The sequence below is a fragment of the Trachurus japonicus genome, chromosome 15 (genome assembly GCF_045865225.1).
Source record: "Trachurus japonicus isolate A0001 chromosome 15, Traja_1.0".
NCBI lineage: Eukaryota > Metazoa > Chordata > Actinopteri > Carangiformes > Carangidae > Trachurus > Trachurus japonicus.
The window spans coordinates 28704895-28726089 of record NC_140921.1 but is presented as its reverse complement, the minus strand read 5'-3'; the positions used below and the strand labels follow the sequence as shown (position 1 = coordinate 28726089).

At 41.3% G+C, this 21195-nt stretch overlaps 1 protein-coding gene across 17 annotated transcripts in view; it reads right to left on the bottom strand.

Moving 5' to 3' along the window:
- Nucleotides 1-21195, bottom strand: part of ltbp1 (latent transforming growth factor beta binding protein 1) — a 198190-nt gene that overhangs the window by 84670 nt on the left and 92325 nt on the right. For 9 of the 17 annotated variants that reach the window (XM_085800896.1, XM_085800898.1, XM_085800901.1 and 6 more), the window contains exons 4-5: nt 17966-18111; nt 8625-8795 (exon numbers count right to left, since the gene is read on the bottom strand). In XM_085800896.1, the coding sequence (XP_085657022.1) occupies nt 8625-8795; nt 17966-18111 (317 nt within the window). Of the gene's footprint in view, nt 1-8624; nt 8799-17965; nt 18112-21195 lie in introns of all 17 variants that reach the window. The other 8 variants (XM_085800895.1, XM_085800894.1, XM_085800897.1 and 5 more) reach the window with 1 other exon arrangement.

The window sequence follows — 21195 nt, the reverse complement described above, 5'->3', positions numbered from 1 at the left end:
GAACACGCTATGGCTCTACAACTTGTCAACAATGGTCTAAATTGCTGGCACCAGGATTGAAGCTAGGGCTGGACGATTATGGCAAAAATCATAATCACGATTATTTTGGTCAATATTGAAATCACGATCATGGGGGGGGTGGGGGGGGTACAGGATTTATAGCTTGACCATGCTACATTATTACCTTAAATAAACAGTGCCAATGTGTGTTTAAGGTTTTTAAGTTTATAATTTACAATATTTATTCAGAATGTATTTAAAACTTTTTTTTTAAGTTTTATGATCCAGCAGCAGAAACTATACAGGATGTTTAGCTTAACTTTTCTACATTTTTACCTTGAATAAACAGATTTGGAGTAATTGTCATGGTTTAACTTATTAAGAGGGAGAGTGGAGGCTCTCTGCTTCCGTGTGTGTCGCCTATTGCGTCTCTGGGATGAAATCCAACCTGGGAAGATCAGAGCCTCCGCCCCGCTGCGCTGTCCCAGCTCTCGTCACAAACGCACCCCATAACTTTTTTTTTTCTTTCTTTTTTTGACGCGCCCCATAAGTGATCTCTTGTTTATGACAGATTAAACTACACAAATACACGTCGTAACATCGTATAACGTTATCCGCCGCTCTACAGATTGCTTTGTAAACATATGCACATGTAGCCTACGGGATGTAGCCGGGGGAAGAGGAGGAGGAGGAGGAGGAGGAGGGTTGTTGTTGTGCGGCCGCTTTGAGGAGACGAGCGAGTGTTTTAAATGATTATTTCCCGTTCATTCGTCCTGAGCGGTGGCCGCTGCTCTCTCTTCACTGGCGCTGATTTTTAAACGCCGCCGTCAACACATGAGTGGACTCGTCCACAGCATTAACTGAGAGAGGAGTGCAGTGCAGGCGCGGGGGCGGAAGCGCGCATGTGTGTTTTTCAGAATAAAACACCAATATACAAAAAAATTATCGTTTTTCTTCGATTACAGTGTTTTTATGATCGTGAGAAGCCAAAATCGTAATCACGATCAAAATTCGATTAATCGTCCAGCCCAGCCCTAATTAAAGCTTTGGAAAACAGTGCAGCACTCAATGAGTTAATAAGCAAAAACAGCAACCTGTCATTAACCCTACAGGGAAAGTCTTTAATGTGCGGTTACGAACAACAGGAAACATGACAGCAGCAAATACCAGATTCTTTGTACCAAAGAGAACTTTTACTACACCCTTCACACAACTGCAGTGGATTAAAAACTGGAGTAGCTATTTCCTTCTATTCTACTGAACAATCGCTTGAGACATTTCTAAACATATAACTGTAGAGAGAGTGAGAGAAGAGAAACAAACAGACAGATGCAGCCCAGCCAGTGTCACTAATGTATGGCCAGGTTACATTTAATGAGAAAGAAAGGCGACTTCATGATGATCCAATGATTATTCTGAATCAGAAACACTCCACAGTAAAAGAAGTTCATCCAAGTTGATATTTTCCGTCTGTTGCTAAACTCCTGATCCTGTGAACATGTCATCATGGTCTGTGAGCGAGTTTCAACACGTCCCTCTCTTCCTCACACCGATTCATAACTCAACACTCTGCCCTCATCGCCTCTCTCCATAGGTGTGAGAAGTGCGATAAACAAGATGAGTGCGATTTATTCCGTCTTGGCTCTTTGAGCTCAGTCTGGACTGTAAATAAACTTTCATCCTCCCAGCTCCTGGCTCAGGTCTGCAGCCTATCACAGAGGAAGGAAAGAAGAGTGGGGTTGGGGGGGGGGGGGGGCAAGTCTGGACAGGCTCACGAGTCTGAAGCCCCGTCTCTCCACCTTCACTCAGATCCAGGTGCAACAAGAATAATCTATGACCGTCTCTGAGCTGCAGTGTCAACAGCAGCTCAGCTGACTGGAAGAAGAACAGAGGCCTGTCTCACTGCTCTCATACAACCTGTGCAATTATATACTGACTGATGTTAAACATGAGTTAGTTTACATTTTAGTTATAACTGAAAGTGGTCCTGACTGCATGGATGAGGAAGCTGCAGAGTGCAGACCCCCATGATAAAAGAGAGATCCATTAAACTGTCTGATGAACCTCCACACCCAGAGAATCAATGCCCTTTGATTCTAGATTTTTAAACTATGAAAATTTCAGGTTGTAAAACTTTCCCAGAGCCTCAGCGTAGAATCACAGAGACAAATCATGACCAAGGAAACTCTGGTTAATTGTAAATTAACTGCACTAATTTTCAACTAAGTGACATAATCTGTAACAGTGTTCAGTTAAAAATACCAAGATACTCCTTCAATGAGCTTTTATTCTCCTCTGTCCACTGTGGGCTGTGGAGTGTGTCCACCGGTCACAACACTGATATCTGGTCAGTGGTTTAAAGTCACTACTATTAAATGGTTAAAGGGATACTCCATCCAAAATCAATAATTCACCAATTTTCTACTCATCGTCATGCCAACGAAGGGTTTGGAGAACTTTCAGAGTTATCAAAACGCTTTATGAGTTCCAGGGGGGGTCCGGCTGGCAACGGATTTTCATATAATGGCGGCTGATAGTGCTCATTTTTGAATCGTCCAAAACACACACTATGAAACATCCAGATACCTCCATACTGCTTGTCTGTACTGACCCAAGTGTCCTGAAGACGCCACATGAAAATCCGTAACTCTGAAAGTTCTCCAATCCCTTCCTTGGCATGATGGTGAATAGATGATTAGTGAATTATCAATTTTGGGTGAAGTATCTCTTTAATGTATGGATCCAAAAGTGTGGGACATCATGAACCAGGTGGTAATACAATGAGTTTCTGGCCTAGGACACCTCCACACCATGTCTTTTGAGACAACAAGGATACCTAGAGTGGATTTTTTTTTTTAATCTTCTTTTTTCTTACTTCTTTCTGTCTAAATTTATGTTTTTAGTTTAGTTTAGTTTAGTATGTTTATTTCGGTCTCATAAAAACAAATACAGTAGACAAATATAAAGGTATAAATACAAAACAAAATAAATCAGAACAAAAAACACAACAAGCAAATCAATTTACTTTGACCGAAAAGGTGTAGGCTGAAGCATCAGCTTATTTTGCCTACCCTTCATAAATTAACATTTTTCGTTCACTCAATTTAAAACTTTTTTTTTTACAGAGCAACAACAACAAACAAACAAAAAAAAAAACAAAAAAAAACGCATATTCTACATACAGCAGTTTATAAGCACACTGGTATTTATAAATCAGTTTTATATTTATTAATAATATTATTTTTAAATAACTTTTTGAATCTATTAAGTGTGTTGCACAGTTTGATTTCTAATTCTAGATTATTCCATTGATTGACTCCTGTAATTGATATACATCTCTGTTTCACATTTGTTCGTACTTTTGCTTTTGTATACACATGAGTCCCTCTTAGTTCATATCTACTGGTTCGGGTCTGAAACATCCTCTGGACACCATCTGGAAGCATATTATTATTTACTTTAATTTGAGCAGTTTTATAGTCCACAAGATCGTAGGTTTATGAAAAATGTGTTTGTTGAGTCTCGATAATCGGCCCTGTTGATTATCCTTATTGCTCTCTTTTGTAATATGAAAATTGGTTTTGTAATTGTTTTATACGCATGCCCCCAGACCTCTATGCAATAAGTAATGTATGGCTCAACAAATGTTCGATACAATAAATGTAATGAGCATTTGTTGAGGATGTATTTTGTTTAGGGCTGTCAAACGATTAATTTTTTTAATCGCGATTAATCGCATTTTTTCCATAGTTAACTCGCGATTAATCTCTATTAAAAATATTATATATGGCGTTTTGGACTTTCAACCCTCCAAAGTGTTATAATCTCTAGACAAACAACTTTTAGACCAGACCTAGCAGGCCTACCTAATCATAACACATGATGCATGAAACTCACACAGAATTGAAACGAATTGCATCCAGTGGAAATTGCCCTTTACTTTGCTACGCCTCTGCCTGGCCATGTGCATTTGTTGACAACAGAAGCCGTCAAAAAATCAATACATCGCCACGTGCATTTGTTGACAACCGACGCTGTCAAAAAAATCAATACATGGCCATGTGCATTTGTTGACAACAAAGCCGTCAAAAAATCAATGGATGGAGCTGTGGATATATGTTAGACTGTGTATATTTGTGTAGCAACCAACTTGAAGGTGCCTTACCGCCACCTACTGGACTGGAGGTCCCACACTCCAGTCCTCCAGTCCAGCAGACAGAGGACAAAATGGGCGCGATTAACCGCGATTAAAAAATTTAATCGCGTTAATTTTTTTAATTAATCTAATCGCGATTAACGCGTTAACTCTGACAGCCCTAATTTTGTTTTATTTAATATTGCAATAGATTTTGATATTTTGTTCTTTATATGATTTATATGTGGTTTCCAACTTAGTTTGTCATCCAAAATAACTCCTAAAAATGTATTTATATTAACTCTTTCTATTTCAATATTTTTTATCATAATTTGTATTTGATCTAAATTTTTTCGGTATCCAAATACTATATATTTAGTTTTATTTAAGTTTAGTGAGAGCTTATTAATGTCAAACCATCTTTTTATCGTTCCTAGTTCTCTCTCCACTGTGTCCAGAAGGTGCCTCAGATCTTTACCAGAGCAAAGTAAATTGGTGTCATCAGCGAACAAAACAAAATGTAATAACTTGGACACATTACAAATATCATTAATGTACATAATAAATAATTTTGGACCCAGCACAGAACCTTGTGGGACTCCACATGTGATCCTCAACAAGTCAGATTTTTCATTATTTAATTGCACATATTGTTTTCTATTGTCTAAATAATTTTTTAGCCATGTATATGCTATGCCCCCTATGTTCCATTCCATATATATATATATACACACAGTTATAAACTGTTATTATAAACATATGAAAACAATAATATATATAGCCTACTGTATAAACTATATATAAACGGATATAATATATAATATTTATAATATATAAACTTTTTAACTTATAACATTTATACTGCTTTCTTACACAATACTTGAATATAAGTGTGCAGCTGTAAAAGGGAAAAACATTACATTTATATACATAAATGTATGTGTCAGGTTGCCATTGAGAAAAACTAATAAAATCAATCAAAAATCAAATAAATTAAGTAAAAAAAAAAAAAAAAAGCATGAGCAGCTGTGATGCTGCAGCAGAGCACAGACCTGTTGAACAGACCTGAGTACAGTACAGCTCCAGTAAACAGAGCAGCAGCGTGGCTCCAGGTCACCCAGAGTTAACAGTCTGCTGTTTTCTCTCTCTCCGCTGGTCTAACTCCAGTTTTACTAATTTGTTCAGCTGAGTCAGACAGGAATTCATCTTGTTCCGCTCTTCCCATGTTTCTGCATGTGTCGGAGCCAGAGACACTGATCTACTCCTTGTAAGGTCTGAGGCAGGTTCAGACATAGTTTGTCAGGTCTGTGCAACACATTAAAGAACACCCAGTATACAGAAGCTGTAGTACACAGGAGCAGACACCCTGACACAGCTATATCCCTGTATACGTTCACTCCAAGGACAGGTGTCCCATTACACCAGCTCAGGCTACAGTGGCTCCCTGATCTGCATAATCCCTACAATGAATGGTTGATGACTGGATTTTATTTCTATCTTTTGTTTTTTCTTCTGACTCTTATCTAAGAGAGTTCAGCATCATTTCAAACACAACGACTCAACAAGTGTGAATATATCTGTCTTGTCCGAGGTCAGAGGAGGTCAACCTTCTATCTCACCATCCATCTAGATGTCTCCATTTGTTTCAAACCTAGTGTTTGACTTTCCAAACCCCAGACTTTGGCATCCTCAAAATCAGTGTTGGGACAGATGTGTGGAGGTGTAGAGACACGGTCTGAATTTATCTCTGTTTAGGTGATTGATTGTGTTGAGACTACAAACTTTAAAGTCACTGAGTTCTTAAAAGGTGATCAGCTCCAGACTTGACTACAAATGATGGTTTGAAGATTTCATGGTCTTACTGATATAATGCGTCTTCATCATGTTCAATGTAAAGGACTTTTTAATTTTATTTTGTACCATATATCAAATTTAAACACCACTAATACTCTGATCTACTTTTCTTGAAGTTCCTCTTTTTTAGCTCAGTGTTGGGTCCTCAGCAGCTGCTCTGTGACTGTGTGTCTGTTGCTCAGTGATGGACAGGTGCTGGACAGCGTGTGTTATTCACTAGGACAGAGTCCTTCCTCTTGACGTGCAGTATTTCCTCTGATCGCAGCACAGATACAGGTGTGATGTTGCAGGAGTGTGTAGAAAACAGCTGCCTCACACCACAGTGACCAACAGAAGAGATTTTTAGATTCAGCTGATTTCAGTGTGTGTGTGTGTGTGTGTGTGTGTGTGTGTGTGTGTGTGTGTGTGTGTGTCTGTGTGTGTGTGTGTGTGTGTGCTGCTCCTCATCCCACACATTTCTGTTTTCTATCAGCTTTATTGATTGACTGAATCAATTACACATGTTAAAAAACAAGGCAACGAAATGCAATTTGTGTCCGACCAGAGTGCATACGCAGTATAATATAACAAAAACATACATACAAAGTGCATGGGGATTATTTAAGCAATATATCACGACAACCCCCTTAGAGTGGTATAATGAGTATACCACGGACTGGAGTGATATATTGCTTTTATAAAACGGTTACCAATAAAGGCAATATGAAAGAGGGATATGCAATCAATTTCATGTAGTTTTATTTAACCAGAAATACATATTATCCAATAACATAGCCTCACTGTGGAAAAAATAGTCCCACCTCTCCAGACGTTAGCTCCAAGTTAGCTCTGCATCTCGTCTTTTCCTCCGCTTTTTTTTCAGGTGAAAGTCACTGCTCAATCCCCTCTACCATTGTTAACCATCCCCAGAAGTGAAAGTTAACCTTAAACATGTGACTTCAACTACTTTAGTCCGTTTTTTAAAGACCCCCTAAACCAAAAATGCACTTTTTTAAATGATTAACATGTCAATTTAGTGTGTGGGCTCTGTTACAAGGCATTTCAGGAGCAAAATTGCTAATCCACGCCATAACTGAGCATTTTAGACTTGAAAATGCAGTTTCAATACGTTTCAATACCAGACTCTGAAAAAACTGGATTCAATTTTTCAAATTGGAGTCCGTTTTCGTGCGTCACAAAACTGTAGCAACCAATCCCGTTGATTTCCCCCCCATCTCATTACATAAAATATGAACAGGGTACAAAGCGGGAGTAACGTACGTTAAACAGCGATGACGGCGACGTTGCTTCGTGTTCGGGTGAGGAGCGGTGAAGGACGGTGATACCAGCCTGTTACCGAGCAACTCAGAGACTCTGGGCCTGGCCCCTGGATGCGAGCACCTAAAGAACTCTATAATTCACAGCAGCGGCGGCTCTGCAGCCGTTGTTTGCTGTAGTAGTTCACCATGACAGTGACACTCTACATATAGAGCTAGATGCAGTGTGTGTATGTAGTTAGTTGCGGTGGCTGAGCGGCAGCGTCGCCGCCTTGTAAATGGGAGACCGGTGTGGTCTCTTTTTTTTTTCTTTTTCTTTGTTATAAACTTTTTCACATTTCGGTTTACATTTAAATTTACATTTACTCGCCGGAGGAAACACAAGCTTGCACGTGAAACCTGACGTGAGCTTCGTGTTTTGAAATCACCTTTCTGTCTCCCTTGCCCCTGACGCGCACCACCGTTACCTAGCAACCCTGACCAGGCAGTCATGCATATGAATAGAAGATACATTTTTCAATGAGGGAGAATTAATGGACATGTTTTTAGTGTCTTGGAGAGTTATTTTAAACAACTTTGTGTAGGTAAGCAATTTTAATCAAAGAATAGTCATAGCAGAGCATTTTTACAAATTTTAAAATGCCTCTTTAGGGGGTCTTTAACATCGTAAAAACATCAACTGTCTTTTGCTACGGACTGCAACAGTCCGTTGTCATGGATACATGACAACAACTTCCATTCATACCAGTCATACATGCCTGACACGGAGTGATAGCCTATGCTGTGATAAGGCTTTAGAATAGTAGCCGTGGTATATGCTCATTATACCACGGCTAACAACCAATCAGATTGCCGGATTTCACCTTTCCGTTTTATAAAAATATTATATTTTGGTAACACTGACACACTGACAATAAGGGTCCCTTAATTAATGTTAGTTAGTGCATTATTAAGCATTAATATATAAACTAATATGTTAATTAATGCTGAGTAATGCATACATAATGAAAACTAATTACATTATTCAACTTTTATTATTACTTAATAATTTATTAACTAACTTTGAGTAGTAAACATTAATTAACTGCTTACTAATAGGCTATACATAAATTAATGTGTTTCCTAATCCTAAGTAATACATAATAATGATTGTTAATATAGCTGTAAACAGTAAATTAATGCTTAATAATGTACTAACTAACGTTAATTAAGGAGCCTTTATTGTAAAGTGTTACCTATGTTTTTTTTCCTATACAGATGTGCTATATGAATGTACAGTGGTTTAACATCAGAGACTCGGGGTTGGAGAATAGTGCCACCCATAGAGAGCGGTGTGTGTGTGTGTGTGTGTGTGTGTGTGTGTGTGTATGATCACTCACCTACTCTGAAGTTGGGTGCAGTCAGCGTGTCTGTGGTGTGTCCGTTCTCACTGATGATGGTGGTGGTGTTTCCTTGCTCACAGTTGTTGTGACACTTTCCTCCGGTGCAGGTCAGTTTGCAGATGGTGGGGGTGAAGACCACCTTGATCCTCCCTGTGTGGTTGCCCACAGCTTCTGGGAACATGGCACACACCATGAGGAGGAGGAGGAGGAGGAGGAGGAGGGGGGAAACTCTGGTTAGTCTCAGACCCATGGGGGGAAAAAAAGTGGAAAAAAAAAGTGAAAAGAAAAAAGAAAAAAAAACTCTTTCAGGTTGAAGCTCGTCAACAATCAGCCGGTGAGGCCCCCAAAACAACGACTGTGTAATTTTCAATTCTGCCTCCTCCTTGTACTTATTTCCTCTCTATCTGTTCCTGCTTCACTGATCCTAAGTCCAGTGGCGCCTCTGAAACGTGAGCAGCGAGAAAGAAAAAAAAAAGGAGAGAGAGAGAGAAGACGGAGAAGAAGTGGGAGGGAGAGAAGTCAGCAAACAAAACTCTGGGACGTGGTCCAGTTCTTCATCACACTGTAAGTCTCTGAGAGATGGATACCAAGTTTTCTTCCAACACAGACACACAGCAGGCGAGACACCCCCAGCTCTCAGCCTGCACTGTTTTCTCCTCACTCTTTGTCCTCTTTACTTTTCACTCTCCAGGTTTAGAAAGTCAGGAAGTCATCGCAGGTATCGCACTCGTTCAAACCTGGTACAAATTCTCCTTGTGTATTACTTTTCTGATCAAATACATTAGCCACTAGCCACTCAAAAATCATTTTCTGGAGAGGATTTATTATTTTTTATCATCTGCTTTTTCTTATATGAGTAGGAATCCAAGTGCCATATCACTCACAGAAAGTCCAAGAATCTCTCTGTCTATTATCTGCCGCTTATCTGCCGAGTCTTCCCATAAACTCCGCCCTCAGTTCTGACTGACAGGAAGGAGAGAGGAGTGAAGCGCAGACATCCTGTCACAGTTAATCTGTCTGCCTGCTGTGCAGCAGTATCTCCACATACATCTCTTCAGGTGCATTTAACCTCTTGCTTTATTCACTTCTCTGAGCCTTCCCCCCTCTGGGCTGTGTCGGTTCCAAACCCCTGTCTCGAGCTCTCAGCGCTGCGTCTGAGGCTGTCAGCTGCTCGCACCGAGGAGCGCAGATGCTTGGAGTGAAGCAGAGCAGCCAGAGGAATGTGTTCTGAACCTGAAAGGCAGGAAAACCACTGACTGACAAGTCCCGGACCATCTACACATCTACAGGGGACCTAATATGATGTAGTGATTATTACAACCGAGGACTGATGGAAAGGAGGTTTTAGCAAAGCTGCCAGGATCATATATGGAGCTCCAGGATTCAAAGTCCAAACATGGTCTGCCCCGAGTCCCTTCAGCAGGGAGATTATTTCCAAATAAAAAAAATCAAGAGTGGAAAGAGGCGACGAGTTTCTGATGTTTTCAATGGAACAAACCATCAACATAAAGAAAAGCTTCAAACACACACTCACACACTGACTAAATGACTAAAAGTTATTCATGTTTACTGATGCTGTAAAAGCTTTAACACAAAGTCCTGAAGTTATTTTCTAGAAGCATCCTGTGGACGGCTGGGCTAAGTCCTGGTGATGGTTCGATTTCTACGCTGCCTGTGGCTAGCTGGTTAGCATGCTAACTTCAGTAGAGTAGACAGAATGAAGTTGCAAACTCATGTTTCCTGATGTTAGCGTGCTAACCAGCTAGCTTCGGCTAGCTTGTCCCCTCATTTTCTGAAACCAATAAAAGCCTGCAGTGTGTCCTGAAGATGTAGCTGCTCAGACAGTGTATTATAGCTCCTAAACACAACGATGGCTGAAGGTCTCAGCAAAGTAAACACTTGTTAATGAAACGTTGGCTAGCAATAGCAAAACTTCTAAACTGCTCCTCTGACCGTTTATCAGGCAAGTAAGCACACTCTGTAACTTATTTTTGACAAATTTAAGTTCAAGCTACTGTAAATACTTAACTCTGTAAGTTTTTTTTAATTTTTTTTTTTTTACACATTTTCATAATTATTTCTTTAAAGGTCCAGTGTGTAGAATAATTGGCAAGGTTTATTGGCAAAATCTGAATATACTACCCATGAATATATTTGTATTGTATAATCGCTATAAAATAAAAATTTGTTTGGTTTTTGTAGCCTAATAATTATTCTTATATGCACATATAGCAAGGGTCTTGTTTTAGATCTTCGCCTCATCGTTCCAGGCTCTTGAAATACTCCCAGTCGGCAAGTGTTTTTGTCCTCAGAGGCCACCGTCACTTTGCCGACGGGAGGGATGAGTGTGAGCGAGTGAGTGCTGTAATCTGAACGCTGGATATTACGGTTTTCCCCATTTTACACACTAGAACTTTAACTTTATCCGTTTGTTTTTGGTGGAAAAAGCACAAACAACCATATATGGTAAATCCATTTACCTTATTTGCAGCGGGGAAAAAAAGTATAATTTAAAAACTCTTCCAATACCCTCCAATAAGTGTAAGTGCCCTATGAAGGGTTAAAGAAACTTGTCACAGTTCTCTCAACCACAAAGCTTGGTTTATTATGTAAACGTATTAAAGCAGAAGTAAGCGATCCGGTCGTTTTGGCTAATGCTGCGTTCCAGGCAGGCTTTTGAAACCGTAATTACAGCTTCAAGTCACGACTTACGATTTTGTAGCGTTCCAGGCAACCCACTCGTGTTTTTCCGACCTGTTTTACCTGTGAAAGTCACTATAACGGCCACTCGTAACGTCCGACCCATGAACTGTAGGATACGAGAAAAGTTTTCTCCTCGGCTCAGAGCAGAGCAGAGGGACTGACAGACCCGTGTTTCGGTCCAAACACTCTATGTAAGTGATTGCTGTCGGAACATATAACTATTTAAGACTTATATTAACACAAATATATCGCTTACTTCTGCTTTAAGTAAACACAGGTAATAGTACATGTTTGGCTCACTGACCAACACTACTAAAGGTAGCAAAAATGAAATGAGCTCTAGCCATGAAATAATCCGTCCCACCATGTCAGACCTGCTCCCTGGCCACGGCCATGATAAAACACGTCTGGAGGCTCTAAAGCCTCTTTGCTCCTCCGACTCTGTGCTTCTGTCAGAACGCACACATTGTTGGCAGATTTCTCTGGTTGCGTGGAGCATATGGAAAGAGAGTCAGCAGAGCATCTCAGACACAACACAGACATCAATCAGCCTGAGGGAAGATGTTCAGGGGGAGGCTCGGCTCGGCTCGGCTGCAGCGAGATGGTTGAGTAACTACTGAATTCAGGAGGTCACTACTGTCTATCTGATGTTTTTCACTGGGACGGAGCGGCTACTTCATCTGAGGCAGGGCGGAGAATAAGAGGAGAGGCAGTGAGAGACTGAGACTAGTACCGAGTTAGATATTTACTGAAAATGAGCTCACATGTTCTCTTGAGGAGCTGAATGGACTTCCTCTAATTGATTTTATTTTCAGCAGAGAAACTGCCAATATTGGTGCTAATAAAGAACATGTATAAGTACAGGTATTAAGAATGGATGGTGTTGATCTTGACAGCGCCAACTTTACTTTAGGCCTGTTTACTGCTGCTGTGAGTAGTGTATAACTACATACGTTGGATCTGCTCAACTAACCTGAACTCAATCATTCACTTAGTCATTTCTATCTCTGCACACAAGAAACATTTTGGGGCGTTTATGCCTTCATTCATTGGATAGGACAGTGAAGAGAGACAGGAAATCAGGGAGAGAGGCTGGCAGGATGACATGCGGCAAAGATCATTGTCTCAGTTGGGATTCGAACCAGCGATCACTGCTTTGGACCATGCCAATATGGGACATGCTCCACCAATCGAGCACCAGTACAGTACTTACAGCATGATTTAATATCTCCCTCTGCTCTGATGTCCCTTACTTTGGAAGAAAACATATGACTGATACATGTAAATGTAATGTACTGTAGTGAATTAAAATTAAAATAACCTGTTGTTAAATTAGAATAGAATTTTCAGGTCAGTTCAACAACAGCGGAAAAACCAGGGGCCTTAAAGGGATAGTTCAGCTTTTTTGAAGTGTGGTTGTATGAGCTAGAAATGGCAATTTAGTACACTAGATGCAGTAGAAAGGTCTCTGCTCCCCCACTGAGAAACACCAGCCCATCGTGCTGTAGCGAGACACAAGCAGTAAACTGTTATCAATGAAGGACACCACCGCCTACGAGAAGTCCTGTCTCTTTTCTGACCAGCTTCTCATAGGCGGCCAAAATACGCTGATTAATCGTCCCTCATTGACAGTTAACTGCCTGTGTCTGGGTGCTGCATGATGCACCGGTGTTTCTCAGTGGGGGAGAGCAGAGACCTTCTACTGCAGATAGTGTACTTAACAGTGGTGTGCACAAAATGCGTGCTAAAGTGCCCTCTTCAGTGGCGAGGACGCGCAGTATGTGCCCTTTTTTTTCTTTTTGCCCCTGCCATTCAAAAAGTCTGTGCATGCCACTGGTACTTAAAGCAGAAGTAAGCGGAATGTTTGTGTTAATATAAGTCTTAAATAGTTCTATCTTCAGACAGCAATCACTTATATAGAGTGTTTGGTCTGAAACACGGGTCTGTCAGTCACTCTGCTCTGCTGTAAGCCGAGGAGAAAACTTTCCTTGTATCCTACAACCTTTATCCAATGAGGAGAGAGAAGGGCATAAAGGAGCGGTCCTCTCTGTGTGTGCAGCCAAGGGATGCGCGTGAATGTGGTGACGTAGGGACGAGGGCGGGGGCTGCTAACTCCATCGGCTGACAGGAAGTTAGCCAAAACCACCGGATCGCTTACTTCTGCTTTTTTTTTTTTTTTTTTTAAAGTATATTTTTTTCGGCTTTTTTGCCTTTATTTGATAGTGTTACTTCTGCTTTAATGGGCATTTATAGCTCATACAACCCTGCTTCAAAAAAGCTGAACTATCCCTTTAAACCAAAAAAAAAAGTGATGTATTGAAGGTTGCCAGGCCTCCTTTGTCCAGACAGATTCAAGTTCAATCTTCATGGTCCAAAGCGGCCATGATGGTCTACACCTCAACAGACCACGTCCTCTGAATGATGTGGATTGGGACACAGCTACGGAGTAAAAAAGAGTGCATCTACAGTTCTGGTCGAGTTCTCTTTGTACATATCACAATGAAAGCCAAAAATGACCCAATAGATAAGCTGTCCATTATCAATCCAACTGTGTATATTACAGCCCCATCCAGTCAGTGGCATGGAGGTGAGTAAAAGAGGCAAAGTCAGTTTTCTCAGAGAGAAGGGGGCGTGGCTGATGACTTCTTCTCCATCTCAGAGGTAGAGTTCAGGACAACCACAAGCTGAAGCATGCTGGTCTAAAAATGAACTGTTCATACAATGAAGTTGACCTGTCAAGACTATTTCCTTTCTCCCTCCACCTTGGAACCAGGTGAGGTGCCAGAACTCTCAACTCTGCCTGGTCACTGTGGTGATGGTAAGATGATCCTCTCTCCTCAGACCCAGGGCCGAGACCACGGCCGTTAGTCTGAGGGTGTTTTGGCCATGCGAGGGAGCCGAGGGGGAGATGGGGGGGGGATAACTTTCCCAGATGTGGCACCGAAGCCAGTCGCTGACAGGCTGTTTGTCACATGGGACGAGGCTGACAGCGAGGCTGCGGGCTTCTTGTTTTAGAAGAGCAAACATGTCAGGGAAGCACTGTCTGAGCGCTGCCCAAATACTCGCCATGCAATTCCCATTAGTTTAGCCTCAGAGGCCTTAAGAGCTATTTGTAGACACAACTTTCCTCAAAGTAAACAGTGAAGGAACCATGTGAGAACTTTGATATGACAGAGGTTTAAAAAGTTGCTGTAGTGTGTCGGAGCAAGAACTCAACAACTCAACCTCCAAAACCAGGAGGGATGAACAGAGGCTGAAGAGACCATTTGAAATATCAAACTCTGCATCACCACCAGCTTTCACTCAGGAGTCAAATAACATGAAGTAAGGTGTTGTAAACTGTGTCTACGAGGACTACAGGAGTGTTTTCACACTACATTTCCCATGAGCCTCTGTGCGCATGGTGAAATTTAAGGACCGGCATTTGCCAAGAATGTTTCTATTCATCAAGAACTAAAGTCGGAGGATCGAAGACGATCAGATACTGTCGTAGTTCCGAACATAAACGATGCCAACTAGCGATCCAGCGGCATCATTCCCATGACCTGTCAGGCAGCGTCCGGGAAACCAGGAAACCAGGAAATGCTGGGCGAGTCGACCACTAAATAATAATATCAAAATAACTATAAAGACAAAACGATATATTTATCGAAAATGGAGCCATTAACAAGTGTGGGTAACGTAGATTCATCCACATTAATATGAGACTCTATTATAACCAAAAGCAAAGTCCTCGGGGTCTCTTTAAAGTCTGCAGCTTTTATCATCACGTCACTTTTCAGTGTTTGTTGCTCTGATTCTGTCTTAAAAACGACATTATAGAAAAGGAAAGGAAAATACAGTATATATTGATATATTATATAAATGTAATATAAGATCTAATAGAGTAGAAACTGTATGTCTGACACCAAAGGGTAACAGAGACAGGGCTCAACATCACCTTCAGTCAGACACACAACAAGACAAAATACACAAGGAAAAAAGCACACCAAATGAAAAAAATAAAACACACACACACACAGAGTAGCAACACCTAACACCTGCTTAATGATTCAATTAACCAGACAGACACACACCTATACTTCTGGGATGTGGTAGTCATGGAGACTGGCAGCATGAATGAGGCTGTTTGAGAACAAAGGTGAGAAGTTTCTAGTATTATTATGATGTGTCTATATACTGTATATGTGGAGGCTCCTGGTTCTGTTTGTCAGATTCAGACTGAAGACTATCTATTCACAAAGACAGACTTTGACTGTGGTTTAGCTTTAACAAACAGTCAGACTTCACATAGAGAGAAAGTCTAACCACATTTGCTGCACAAAACTCTTTAGTGTTTGACTAAAGGCTGATTGTGGTACAATGAATTCTGGGTAAATTTAGACTTTTTGTGGAAATTAAAAAACAAGCCCAACAAGAAACCGCATCCAACCGCTGACTTCCAGAAGAACTTAACTGTTGGAAGGAGTACATGAAGTGTTTCATGTGGATTTTATTTGTAATCAAGAAACTTGAAACACAAATGTCCACACGGCCTAAAGGGCCAGATAAAGGCTTTAGAAATGGATTTGACACCAGATTAGTCGAATGTTACTAAAATCTATTTAATATTGAAGCTGGCTTTTCCTCTCCCTGTAAAATTACAATATAATTCACAATCACAATACGGGTCAGAAAAACTGAAATTAGATATTTTTTATCACGCAATGGTGAATCCCCTCTGTCTCACTACTGCTTTCAGAATAAACAGAGCAATGAAGGCCACATTCTGGTAGACCATATACAGGACTTCAAATCAGACCAGGCTTGAAATAAGACCAGAGGATATATGTATATATATAATACATATAAAACCAGTAATTCTCTCTGGTTTCCCCACAAATGTTCTGAACGTGAATGACTCCTTCTCCCTCTCTATATGTGTTTGTCCCATTTCCCTCTGCACCTTTGATGTCTGGCCATTTCTCTGGCATTTACATACTGCTGGCTGAAATTAAACCAAGCTGAGGAGGTTATTTTGAAACTGGGTCTGGCTCATTGTGGCCAGGTCTGGGTCTGCACAGCCAAATACCAACACTGTTCTGTCTGCTGACCTCCCATTAATATCCCTCAGGCCAGAGGCACAACCACTCAAACTGCAGCCTGCACAGAAAAATATTGACTTATTCATAGACGCATACTGGAGAGTCTGACGCTGGATTCTGGCCTTGAATTTATGACAAACCACAATAACCAACCACCAGCTTGTGAATTATGGCTGTTGTTGATCTGTAGGAGTTTTGACCAGCAGCCAGCGGCTCAATGGTTTTCAGCCACTCAGATATGAAGTGTCCCGAAAAATGTGGGCGCAGCGAGACGACGGGGTCTGTCGTAAGAACTCAAGTGTGACCCTGAGTGTGTGTCGGTGCTGACTGACTGACTGACTGACTGACTGACTGACTGTTGACCGCTGCCCAGAACAGAAGAGCATCTTACACAAGAAGAGGCTGGAGAAGACTGGAGCTGCTGCCAAACAGAGATTGAAAGATTTAAGTTTTCTAAAAAAAAAACACAACTTGACTTTGGCCAAAGCTTCAAATATTTCATCCATTAAACCAACGACAATATTATGTGAAAGGTCTGAAGGCCATGTGAAGCCACTGTGAATGGGCAGGAGGCGATGCATTCATTCATTACTGCTCTACAGTAACTGTTGTTTCTATTGTAACTGTTGTTTCTGCAAAGTGATGAGTTCTCAGCCAGATTACACAGCTATTTCATCATCACCCCCCCCCCTCTCCCCACTCCCTCTGTCTGAAACTGAGAGTAAGAATTCCTTCTTCAGTTTTTATACTAGCGGATCTGCCCAACTACAAGCTTCACCTTTCTCTCCATAGTGTCACAGCAGAGGTGATGAGCTGTGTATTAGTGGTGTGTGTGCATGTACCTGTGTGTGTGTGTATAAAGTCGGGTAGAGGGTTTTTTAAATGATTACTTCCCAAGAACACAGGACTTTTTCCAGGGAGTCCCAGGATTTCTCACTTGGCCCAACCTGCCGCTCCACCTGCTGAGCAGCACGCTGCAGCTCTGACTGAGCCACACGTCCAACTCTGGAGAGTTTATGGGCAGATGTGGCTTTGCACTTTATTCACTCCTCTAAAAACACTTTTTTTTTTTACTCAGTAGAACGGTAAACTGACGTTTTCATGCAGTGTCACTGTAGCATCCAGTTTCCTCTGAAGGAGCTAACTTATTACTTCTCATAACCTGATGATGATAATTCAGCTCTATCCTGAATAAACACATTGAAATTCTAATTCAAATTCTTGTGTGGTAAACACAATAATGGCTGAAGGTCTCAGGTAAACAGCTGTTAATGCAATGTTAGCTGTTTAACAACAGCAAAACTGACAAGTAACTCAGATAAATCAGTTATCTGTGTGTCATAATCAGCATTAAATGCAACATTTTCATTTGAATTTCGGCTCACCACTTTTCAAAGTGTGTTGCTTTCTTTCTTTTTTTTTGAGTGACTGTGATGGATCGAGTCTCTGGAAGCTGATTTTTCAGAACCACAGGAAACTGGAAACTGGACACATGTCAGAAAATGCACTGGAAAATATCTTCAAAATCATTATGCGGAGTTTCCCACTCACCATGGAAGGGGCTGTGCCCCACTCTCAAGGGAATCGGTCTCTCTGGCTGGCTCTGGACGTGGGTCTGTGTGGTGTGTGTGTGGTAGTACTTGGGCTTTATAACGTACTGCTGGCTCTGGACTGGATGCATGGGAATGGGCCGGATCCTGGAGGGGAAGAGGAAAACACAGTCAAACACAATACAATTCATTCAGTATAAACAGCGTGGTGGTGCTCGGTGGTCGCGTGGTTAGAGCACGTCCCATTGGCAGAGTCTGAAGTTTGACTCCTGACCGAGACGATCTTTACTGAATATGCCATTCCTGCAGTCTCTCACTGCTTTCTACACTGTCCTATCAAAATAAAGGCACAATAATTCCACAAAAAGAGGTGGTGCGTGGCGCAGTGGTTAAGGCGGCCGCCCCATGTAGAGGCTACAGTCCTCAACGCAGGCGTCCCCGGTTCGAGTCCCGCATCGGGCAGACATTTCCTGCATGTCATTCCCCCTCTCTCTGCCTCCCCCTTTCCTATCTATCTCACTGTGCTATCAAATAAAGGCAAAAACACCAAAAAAAAAATCTTTAAAAAAAAATATATATAATAATAATTCCCCCAAAATATATGTTAAAAAAAAAAAAACAGCATCACAAGCTAACAAGTCTGTGACATAGTCCAGGCCATCGTAGCTCTGAGCGTCTGCACATTCAATTGGAGCTGGGCTGGTTTTGTAAAATTAGGTGAAGTAGCTGCTGGACTGTGGATGAAAACATTCTCCAGGATGAAGGTGGACATTTCACTGTCATTAGTCAAGAGACTTTAAGACTCCCAATAAGACTCAGAGACAGAGTCCTAAATGTAATTCTGTCAAAATAATGGGATAAGGAAAGTAGCCGTGTCGAGCGGGTAAACCAGGCTACCTAGTGTGGTCAGAAGGTGGCAGTGTAGGCTACAACACAGCACAAACTAACAAGATGTTTTCCTGAAAAAAAGAAAAAAAAAAGAAAAACCTTGAGTCTTGTTTTTATCTCTAAGAAGAAAAATGAAAAATTCAGGACAAGTTGTTTATTCTTTCATGTCAACTGGTACTGGCTGAGTTTCATTCAGTCCAGAGAGGAGACTTTATGGGAACACAAACTGTTTTGTGTTGGTCTTCTCTACAGCTGACCAGTCATTTGAGTTAAACGCCAACTACTGAAAGAACATACTAAGAAAAAGGTGCTTCCATCTTCCATAATAATTATAGTAATAAATAGTGCATTAATTCTTTTATTTTAAAAAAGAAGAAAAAAAACATGTCCAAGTGAGTTAAGAGAACGAGAGAGAGGGAAAGAGAATAAGCTCTTGATTTTAAAAATGTTTTAGTTGAGAGTCTGTGTCCCCAGGCTCAGGGGCTCAGGAACAGCAGGGGCCTATTAAAGGGGCACAAAGGGGGTTGAATCAGCGACAACACAAACAGACCATAGTGCCATGCTGCTGCCGCTCGCTGCACGAGAGCCGTTTGGCAGAGGAAGGAGGGTTTCTTATTAACTAATCCCACATATAAGGTGGTCTGCTGCACTTATTTGAAGGATCTGCAGCTCGGCCTGTGTTTGCTGTCAGTCTCACCTGTTGCTTCCTCTCCCACAGCAGCATGTTGGCTGCCTTCCCTTCCTCTCCTTCATCACTCTCTTCATTAGCTTCTATCCCTTCCTGACCCTCTCCTGCTGCTTCAGCTGTCACAGCAGCTCGGGTTGAAGCCTGAAAATATTCAAAGCTAATTAACTGGATGGCTAATCGCACCAGTCAGACTCTTCGGCTTTCCCATACATGTGTGTTCTCCTGTGGTTCTAGGTACCTCTGGTCCACTATCTGTCTGCTCAGGATGAGTCTTTGAAATATTTTTCAGCGGCTATGTTAACGTCTAGTAGCCATCTTAACCATCTTCCTCTGGGATATATCAAGAAACAATCCTTTCTCCTGTGCACATCACGTGCCAGTAATTCATCTGGACTGTGTACCTACAGCACTGTCAGTGTCCACTTTTGATTATTATTATTATTATTATTATTTTTTGTTAGATACCAAAAGAGATATAAATGAACTTTGAGTATCTGCCAGAATTTTAACTTGTCAGCACAGGAGTTAATGGTTGGGCCATAACAACAAGAACAGTCCTATGACTACTGTCCACCCGACCGACTGTCTGATTAAAGGGATATGCCAACATTTTTTTTGTGTCTTGCCTCACTCCTGAGTCCATGACCAGCAGATAGACACCATCCTCTTGACTGTGAGTGCAGTAACAAGGGAGATACGGGCAGAGCTGTTACTTGTGAAAGTAACCGGAAGTGCGTTGGTCACAACCGCTACCTTGAGTAGCACCGAATTCGTCAGAACAAAATTGTAAACAGCTGGTATTTAGACAAATTAACGACACACTGCTGATCTAAACGGCTACTTTCTCGCCTAAAAATGTTTGAAATGTCGATAAAGTGATATATTTACAGAGTTACGAGCTAAAATGAAATCAGCTTCTGACTGCTGATTTCGGCTCGGGTAGGAGGCAGGCTAACACTACCTATGCACTTCCAGCAATTGAGCTAAGCTAATTAGCGGTGCGCCAGCTCTGCCCGTATCTCCCTTGTTACTGCACGCACAGTCGAAAGGATGGTGTCTATCTGCTTGTCATGGACTCGGGAGTGAGGCAAGACACAGACATTTTCCAACTAATGGTCAGCATCCAGATTCCCCATTGGCTGTTGCTCTTTCACTGATGAGTGCTGGCACAATTTACAACCTTTTCAGACCCTTTCACAGTGATGAAACCAGCTGACACTGGACTGAAACCAGGGGACAAAGCTGGCAAAATGATATTATAACGTGATGTAATGATGAATGTAATGAATATTCTAATTGCATCTTATGTCTTCACTAAATGAATGGTGTTGAGATATATGAGTTTAAACAGTCTGGCACAGATCCAGGTAATAACCAGGCCCTGACAGACATGTATAGGGGTTTTGACCTTGGTGGATGTCTGCCCTCTACTGTCAATCCATTTTTATAACTTTGACAGTTAATAGAAACCAGCTACTGTTACAGGAGAGGTTGGGGGTAGCAAGAGTAAAGTTGAAAGTATTAACCCATAGGGAGCAGTCTAGCATTTAGGATTTGATCCATTACCAGTGCTTGTCTGTTAAAGGGATAGTTCAACATTTTGGCAAATTCGCCTATCACCATAATCATAGCAGTAGGTTCACTACCTTTAATTA